Source organism: Micromys minutus, assembly GCF_963924665.1.
Source record: "Micromys minutus genome assembly, chromosome: 20".
NCBI lineage: Eukaryota > Metazoa > Chordata > Mammalia > Rodentia > Muridae > Micromys > Micromys minutus.
In genome coordinates, this window is record NC_137955.1 from 47685007 (window position 1) to 47694079 (window position 9073).

Below are 9073 nucleotides of genomic sequence, written 5' to 3' on the forward strand. Positions count from 1 at the left end.
CAGCACGCATGCTCCGCACGACCACCAATAGAAAAGCGGGCGGACCTGAGCCAATCGCTGAGCGCCGGATGTAGGCGGTGCCTCGGTGCGGCGCACGCGCGGGAATGTCCTACAGGTAAGGGACAGAGTCCGCGGACGGGCGTTCCGGGTGCTCGGAAGCTCCGCGTCTGTCTTGTCCCGGGCGCGGCTCGTAGCCGCTCGGTAAGTTTGGGTTAGGACCCCCGGCAACCGCACTCGCTCTCCAGCGCGCTCCGTGGGCTCCGGTCGGACCGTGCGGCGCCTGCCTCTCTGCCGTTGCTCTGCTCCGCTTGCTTTTCTGTGATCGTTTTAACCAGAGCGTGAGCCCCAGCCCACCCGCCTCCCTGGCTTCTCAGCGCATATTGCCTTGCTTTGTCCGGCTCGTACCCGGAGTTTGAATCTTGCTGGCTGCTCCTCCCCTCTCGTAAATATAAACACTGACTTTCCCCCAACACTTGAGCTTTTGAGATTTGGAGGTAATTTGAATTCCAGCTCTTTCTCTCGCTCCCGGCTTCACTGGGCATGGTGGTTTCCCCGCGCTGCAGTTTCTTAGCTGGCAAAGCGTCAATCGGCGAACTGAATTACTGTAACCTAGTCCATAGACAGGACTTACAGTAACGGCCGGGCAGCGACCGAGGTTATGATTTGGAACCAGCATCTCACCCAAAGTGAGGCCACAAGAAGTCAGCCCTATGATGCTTCAGTGTAGCTGACAACACTAAGGTGTTCAGGGGCCACAGAAAAGAATTTCAGAATGAGCCAGAGTGCAGATAAGTCAGTGAGTTCTGATGAATCAGAAAATAGACTCTTGAAAACTGAAGAGACACGTGGGTCTGAAAGCCTGAGTAGTAACCGATGGATATGATTATGGGGTTTGGGGAACTATTTAATCAGCAACCAACTTTACATATTTGTTGATGTAATCCCTTCACTTTGTCCATAGACTGGTCCTTGAGGAAAGCTTTATAAAGGTACATTGTGGTAAAACATTAATCTGAGATCCTTACATACACATATGACTCAAGGAGTTTTAAGGCATAGTTCATAAAACAAAAACCTTTGTGACACTGCCTAGAAAGGGGTGTGCATGCCTTCTACAGGTGACTTGGCTAGTTATGGTGAAACCGTTGGGTGTCAGCCAATCAGGTGTGGGGGTCAGGACCAGGAGAGTGGGGACCCCCTTCCTAGGTTATCTCTGTTTCCTGGCTCGTTGGGAAAAGTAAGCCTTGCTTTTAAAAATATTTTAGCAAGGTTCTTGTTTTTTAATCTTTGTCATGGGATATTCATTCTTAGTTTCATAAACATTGATGTTAAGTCATCTTTCTCAGCATTTGACCATGTTTTGTTTTGTTTCCTTATGCTAAGTCACGAGTTGTGAGTCCTATGGCATGGCGTTCGTCACCCTGCGGAGGGCCTTTTGTCATACGTCTGTTTTTTGGATTCCTGGAGGTGTGGTTGCTCTGAAAATTCACCCTGCCAATAACGTCCAAAAAGCAGTGAAAGATCGCCTCCGTGTTTGTTTCTCTTCCCTACAACCTGAGCTATTCAGGGTCAGACTCCATCATGCATACTGTAAAAACTTCCACTCAGAAAACGGAAATGACCTTCATCCGGTTGGCGAGCCTTGGTTCTCTCAAGCACAGGAATGGAACCAGCCAGAACCAAGTCTTAAAAATGAGGATGAAGAGATGCTTTTCAGACTAAACAGCTTCGCCTCCTTCGAGGAAGTGCTGAGTTTCATAAGTACCCTGGACACCCTGCCTGTCACCCTGGCGGCAGCAGCTCTACTCAGGATCTGTGAGTTAGGAAGAAGAGATGGCGGGCAAAGGCTGCCGGAAAGAGTACTGGAGAACCGCATCTTCCAGGCTCTGTGCCTTCGCTGTGAGCGGGATCCTTCACATCTGACCAATGCTGGTTTAGTGACGGCTTTTCAGTCTCTGGTTATGTTGCCACCTGTAGATCCTCAAAGCAGCCTAATGCTGAGCCTCATGGCAGAGTGCCAGCGTCGTCTCCGAAGAGGCAGCCTGGAAGCCCACCATCTCTGTGTTCTTGGGGAAAGTCTGACTAGGCTTCAAGGTGAAAGTTGTGAGACCCTGAAGCTGGTTATCTGTCAACTGCAAAGGGAAAGTTTGGAAACATTTGCCCCAGAGGACATCGTGTCCATTTATAGAATTCTGCAGGCGTGTCCTGAAGAAGTAGACAAACACCAGACCTTTCTGAACACAGTGAACAACTTCTCCCTTTCAGTAGTTTCCTACCTGAGCCCTGGATCCATTAGCCATGTTCTCACGGCCTTAGTGGCCCTGGACCAGACTCACGCACGTCCCCTGCTTATAAAACTGGGCAAGTACGTTGTGAGATACATTCCCCGTTTTACTAATGAGGAGCTCAGGAAGGTCTTGGAGGCGTTTGTTTATTTTGGACATGGTGACAGGTTTTTCACAGAGGCCTTAGAGCAGCATGTGGCTGCCCTGTGCTTCTCCCTGGACCCCGCCGTCGCCAGCTCTGTGATGGAGTACTGCAGTAGAAAGCGGATTCTTTCCAAGCCCATCTTCGATGTAGTTGCAGAGATTTTTGTTTGCCAGTCAGAAAAATTTTCACCTAGTCAGATTTCTGACTTAATTGAGCCATTTGGAAAACTCAATTATTTGCCACCCAACGCCCTTGCTCTGTTTAGGAAGGTAGAAAACGTGCTCTTGGCTCATTCACACCATTTCCCACCAAAGATGCTGTTGAGGCTCCTTCATTCGTGTTCGCTGATTGAACGCCATCCCGTCAACTTCATGTCAAAAATATTCAGCCCCCTTTTCCTTCAACGGCTGCAAGGTGAGGCGGTTAACAAATTAGCCGAATAACTGGGGATGTGCACGGGCACTGTTTACATTGGCTTATAGCTCTAGTGTCGTTTAAAACTGCTTGCCTCAGGAGCAATGGGCTGTTTTATGATTATAATCCTTCATTTACATGCCAACATCCCAACCCAACAATTTTTTTTTCAGGTAAAGAGTCATATTTGGACAGATTGAGCCTGGCACAGCTGACCCAACTTTTCCTAACGTCCGTCCTCGAGTGTCCTTTCTATAAGGTGGGAATAGAGACATGAATGGCATGGCTTCATGTCCCCAGGATGCATCTTTTATTCTCTCTGACATCTTCCATTTCCTTCCATGTTGGTCCCAAACAGAACTTTCTCTTAGGCTGTACTGGTCTCAGACATCTTGCGGCCCTGTCTTTGGAAGATGTCCTCTTTCCTCATGCTTGTCCTAGAATATGGGTTTCTGGCCATGTAGTTCCTTAGACTTCACCAGACACGAGTGGTTCGATGCTCCACCACCACTGCTGTGTTACTCTGGGCTACACAGAGGCAGAGTTCCTTCTGAGCCTTCCTTAAGCCACACCCACCTGTTGCTGTACTTGAGGTGGTGATTGTCTTTTCCACATTCCCTGTTCTCCTAACTCACAAAGCTTGTGTAGAATTAGAAATGGCATCTCCAGGCCTGGCTCCCAGATATGCCCCTCTGCTCACACAGCTGAGAGTGTCTGATTTGAATAAAAGCCAGGGCTAGTCTTTAAAGCCGCTTGGGCTGCTCTGTCTACCCCTACACCCTTGGGAGCGTAGTGTTGACAGCAGTTTCTCTGCCCAGGTTTAGGTAAGCAGTGTGCACACCCTGTGTGCTGCTTTTCCATTTGAAGCCATGGGGCTGACAAAGGAGGAGCTACAGTTTGCTTTCTGTCCAGCATGGGGTGTCCATTCCCAAGTCCTGGGTATGCAGCATAGGCCATGGCTTTGTCCTGACATTTCACTCAAGTGTTTCAGGTGTTTTGCTGGTTTGACTCTGTCATCAATGTTGGAATAAACATTCTTGCATGTCTTGTCATCCTAGACTCTTCAAAAACCTGTGAGCTAGGTTCTTACCCAGGGCTGGGTTGAGGTGGGGGATTTCTGAATGAATGGATGAAAGTGGACATTTCCCCCTAGCAGGGATATACCTCATCTGTGCCCAACAGTGGATGAAGGGGACAACCATGACTTCCACACTTCAGCTGCAGTGTAGTTGGTCCTTTGAAACCTTTGTCATTTCTCTCCTGAGGGACTGCCCTGCCACAAAGATGGAGGCAGATGTGTATGTTTCTCTCGGTGCATTTCTTCATAAATAAAGTTGTTATGAATGTTTTATAAGGGATGAGATTGTACAAGATCATTTGGGTCAGAGTAGTTTGGTGTGTTCTTTGATGTGACTACGTAATTTGAGTTCAAAGTATGTAGTGGCGGAACACATAAAACCCACCACAGAGTTGGCATGTGTATGTCTAAGGCAACAACAAGGGGAAGTGAGTGAAAACAACACTCAGGGCAGAAGCAGCAGGGTGGTGAACAGTGCCTGATAGAGCGCCAAGTTAGAGATCTCTAGTGCCAGATGGCCCCGCGTGGCAGCCGGCAGAACTCAGGATAAAAGGTTAAGCCATCTTCTTAATATTTACCGCAACACGTACCATGTATATGAAGTAATTTTGGATCAGTCTTATCCCAGCAGCTTTCAACTCACTCTGTGGCCTTACGTCTTTCTCTTTTGTGTTTGCATGTCTGAATTTTAGGGCCCCAGACTTCTTCCTAAATATCAAGTGAAGTCATTCCTCACTCCATGCTGCTCCCTAGAGACACCTATGGATCTCCATCTTTATAAGTCTGTGGTGATTGGACTGATCGATCTTTTAGGATCAAGATTGTATTTTGCGTCAAGAGTGTTGACACCCTATTATTACACCATAGGTAAGTAGCTGGTTTTGTCGGAAGCGTCCTGTTCTTGTCGAAGCATAGGTGGACTTAGTAGCCAGACATCTGTGAGGTGCAGGACAGAGGCTTCCCTCACCTGAGGGCGAGCAGGAGCGGTCAGCAGCGTTGAGTAGATCCAGGACTCCTGAGTTTGAGTGTCACACATGAGCCACACAGTAGCAGGATGTCCTGGGCAGAGCACTTTAACTGTTTTCTGCTTGATCCCTCATCTGCTGGGCGAGGGAAGGAACAGTGACCTCCAAGACTGAGAGTGAGTAGATTGTGAGTGCAGTGACGTCCTGCTGCTGGAATCCAGGCCCGCGTTTGCCGGCACCATCAGCATACGGAGCTTTACACATTTGAAGAGTCTTAAATTCGGTTCCTCATCACACTGGCACTCTAGCCACACTCGAGGTACACACACATGGCTCGTTAGATGATTAAGTCAGCCCTAGAACATATCCTCATCTGCCACAGGCCTGTTGTACAGTGTGTGTGAAGGCGGTCGCCCTTCCCATTAGTCTCTCTGCCCTGCCTGTTCCCTCAGATTGTTGAATTAAAGAGAACAATCACAAAAGAAGAGTTTATGACACGTCTCACTTCTCTCTTTGACGGGGCTCTTTACAAAGTGGGTGTTAGTGTCTGAGGCTGGGAAGCAGCTGTGAGCATGCTCGAGAGCCACGTGTCAGATGTGGGCGCTCTCTTTACATGCTATATTGGTTGGTTTTGTGTGTCAGCTTGACATAAGGTAGACTCATCAGAGAGGAAGAGCCCGAGTTGAGGAAGTGCCTCCGTGAGATCCAGCTGTAAGGCATCCAGGGAGGGCCTAGCCCATTGTGGGTGGTGTGTTGATAGCCCTGAGTTTCTGTAAGAAAGCAGGCTGAGCAAGCCATGGGAAGCAAGCCAGTAAGCAGCACCCTCCATGGCCTCTGCATCAGCCCCTGCCTCCAGGATCCTGCCCTGTTTAAATTCCTGTCCTGACTTTGGTGGTGCACAGTGGTGTGAAAGTGTAAAACCCTGTCCTCCCCAGCTTGCTCTTTTGGCCACAGTGTTTTGTCACTGCAGTAGGAACACTGACCAAGACAGCATGGGAAGAGCACAGACCTATAAGCAAGGCTGAGGTCTGCAACCGCGTGTTGTCAGCTTAGCTTTGAGTTTTCTTCACTCTGTTGAGGAATCCAGGTCCCTTGATGCACAGGAAAGAAGAAAGAGTGTATGTTGGCACTCACTCTGCTTCAGAGTAGTTCAGACATTAGTTCAAAGCGGGCTTGCTAGACTGTAGGGCCAGTTGAATGACTCTCACCGTTGGTTGTGGCCATTGCTTTGCAGTTCTGCCCTCTGATGAAGGCAATATGGAAGAAATGAACCAGCACAAGGAACACGGGAAGATAGTGTTGTTGAGGGTGTCACACGAAGGATTTTTCCTTTCTTTTGTCAGATGTTGAAATTAAATTAGATGAAGATGGATTTGTTTTGCCGTTTACAGTGGATGAGGATATCCATAAAAGGTAAAGAAAGTTGTGGGTTTAAAGACTCAAGTTGGCAAACAGATGCTTTTCTTAAGATGGACAAGCATGATTCTGGAAAATATAATACTGAGCTTCATATGGGGACTGAAGCAGCAAGCACAGACCCCACGTGGGTCTGCACCAGGTCTCTACATATATGTTACGGAGCCCACGTGGGTCTGCATCAGGTCTCTACATATATGTTACGGAGCCCACGTGGGTCTGCATCAGGCCCCATGTGTATTTTTGTGGGATTCCTGACTGAATCTGGGTCTGTGACTCTCTTGCCTGCTCTTGGGATTCTTTTCTTCCTGTTGGGTTACTGTGTCCAACTTTAATAGGCTTCATCGCATTTTTGTCATGGCTGGTGGCTGTCTCTTAGACGCCTGTTCTTTTCTAATGAGACAGAAAGGTTGTGGATCTGGAAGACGAGTGGGGGAGGGAAACCATTGTGAGGACTGTTAGGAGAAACGAGTATTTTCAATTAAAGGGAAAACAAGCGAAAATAAATGTTGTTTAGTAAACAATAGGATTAAATGTTTTTCAACAAATGGGCAATCTAGTCATGACTCATTTAAAAATAATAGTGACACATAGGGCTAGACAAGTAGTATCTGGCAAGTAAGGGTGTACTTTGACTCGTTTCATAAATGACTTACCTTTGTCTTCTCAGGGTGGCTCTGTGTATTGATGGGCCACATCGATTTTGCTTGGGCAGTAAACACTTACTTGGAAAAGAGGCCATTAAACAAAGACACCTGCAGTTACTTGGTTACCAGGTTGTTCAGGTATGGTATCACCTGTCTTTTGTCTTCAAAATGCAGTGTCCCTTACCAAATTTTGCTTACTCTGAAGATTTAGCTGGGCTGGACTGTGACCCATGAGTGGAGTAGAACCAAAGCAGAAGAGAAGTGGGGCCGGACGTGAGCTGACAGGCTTGGCTAGGGTGGCCCACTGATGACGGCCTTCCCGTTGTCTGTTCGAGGTCTTGTAGGAGCGCCCCTGGTTAGACGTTTGCAGGGCTAATTTAATCTGTTCTGTTGGCTCCATGTACAAGGAAAGGCAGAAGCTGGCTATTGATTGTATCTGTGACCTAAGCAAGGGTAGGTTATCTCCCAAACCCTCCCTGACATTGTCTGCTCATGGATTTTACAGGCCCTGCCTCTGTTTTACTGTACAGTAAGTGGTTTGACACTCCAGCACACCAAGGATGTTCTGTCTAGTTTATATCTTAGGAGTTTGTTGATTCTGTTTAAATTACTTGACTCACATTTTGTAGTTAGAATTTTCAAAGCTTGGTATTTTCCGAAGTGGTATATACTATTTCCTTAACAACATGCTTAACCCTGTCTTCAGAATTACTGTAGCTGGTCTAGCTTTTGCTTCAGTTTCTATATGATTTAGTGGGTAAATTTAGCATGGTGGCTCCAGGGTCTTTATCTGCCCTTAGTCTTCCAACATTGTTTTCAACAGGGATTTTGTAAGGTCTGGGTGAGTGTGGTAAACATGGGCACACACATTTCCAGTTCTCTTTAGTACTTACTAACTCTTTACCTTCCTGTGGGTTTTCCATGGTAGCCTGCCATTCCCACCTTAACTTCCTAAAAGCTCAGGCACCACTGTTTGTTTATTGCTTGCAGCCTAAGCTAAGAGACTTCTGTGTTAGTGCCCAGGACCTTGTGCTATCCGGTGTGCACACAGTTAAAATGTGTCTGCAGACCCTTTGGACACATGCTTAGCTACCTAGCCTGTGCTCCCAGCTCTAGTCCCTCCTCACCCCTCCTAACTCCCTCTCTGCATCCTTTGTTCTCTTCCCCTGCCCTGTCCCTCTCTACTTCTCCCATCTCAAGCCCTCCATTTTTCTCCACTTTCACCCTCTGCCCATGGTGTTTCCATAGTTGGGGCTGTCCCTGGCTTTATGTAAACTCAAGGGGTTCATTGGCCTTCAGCTCATGTTTACTTATTTCCCCTCAATTCTAAACTGTTCATGTACTTAGCCTTCACACCCTCTGTCCACTGCCCCTCTGGACCAGCATTGCTCTAGGTGCTGGAAACCGCAGCTACAGACGTCAGGTATGACCTTTGGCCTTCCTCTGGTGAAGGAGGATGTAAGACCAAGGTTGAGGGACAACAGAGTCTCCAGGAGTTTTAATGGTGGTTCTCCTTTCACAGGTTCCCTATTATGAGCTGGAGCCGCTTACATCAAGACTTGAATTGGTGGACTATTTACAAAGAAAGCTATTTTCTCAAAGCTCCACTGTCCACAGGTAACAAAGGAAACTGGCTTCAGGATTTGAGTGAAAAAGATTATATTTGTAAGAGACAGTTTAATCTGTGATTTAGCCACTATATGGAAATTGTGTTTACAAACTTGGGATCTGAAAAGGGTCTGTGGTGTGTCTTGTACCATGTGTATGTGTATTGGTGGTAAATTTGAAATTGTTACTACTAGTGTCATAGATGCCTTCTCCTCATGGAGCAGGAGCGTTCAAATGCAATAAAGCAATGTAATAAGCCAGTGTCAATTGTCTGTCTAGTTCTTAAGAGTTATCTCTAATAAAATGGAGAGAGGGAAGGCAGAAGCTGCATTGTTCCTGTGCATCAGTGGCCGGGTTGGTCTCTCTCTTGGGACAGGTGTGAGGTGCTAGAAAGCTGGGCATGTGACCTCACACAGGGACCAGTGTTCAGGCTGCCATTCTCCACTCTGCTGAGCACTGACATACTCCTCGTCTGTTTGACTGCACCTACCCCACTGTAGGGAAGAGCCGAGGCA

The 9073-nt window shown here is 47.4% G+C and overlaps 1 protein-coding gene across 2 annotated transcripts; it reads left to right on the forward strand.

The window, feature by feature from the left end:
* The first annotated feature begins 119 nt into the window (after nt 1–119).
* FASTKD3 (FAST kinase domains 3) lies at nt 120–8811 on the forward strand. Of its 2 annotated transcripts, XM_080933582.1 has the most exons (7): nt 120–201; nt 1384–2844; nt 3018–3103; nt 4615–4789; nt 6231–6300; nt 6974–7088; nt 8473–8811. In XM_080933582.1, the coding sequence occupies exons 2-7, from the start codon at nt 1407–1409 to the stop codon at nt 8569–8571; spliced, it is 1983 nt and encodes a 660-aa protein (XP_080789708.1). In that variant the 5' UTR covers nt 120–201; nt 1384–1406; the 3' UTR covers nt 8572–8811. The 2 variants fall into 2 exon arrangements, 1 of the variants encoding a protein (XP_080789708.1); XR_013975450.1 differs by lacking the exon at nt 8473–8811 and having other exon boundaries at nt 6122–6300; nt 6974–7053.
* Nucleotides 8812–9073: the final 262 nt, after the last annotated feature.

Coding starts and splice junctions, on each gene's coding strand:
- FASTKD3 (XM_080933582.1), top strand. CDS start 1,407: ATGGCGTTCGTCACCCTGCGGAGGGCCTTTTGTCATACGTCTGTTTTT. Junction 3,104..4,614: donor TCGAGTGTCCTTTCTATAAG/GTGGGAATAGAG, acceptor TCTGAATTTTAG/GGCCCCAGACTTCTTCCTAA. Junction 4,790..6,230: donor ACCCTATTATTACACCATAG/GTAAGTAGCTGG, acceptor TTCTTTTGTCAG/ATGTTGAAATTAAATTAGAT.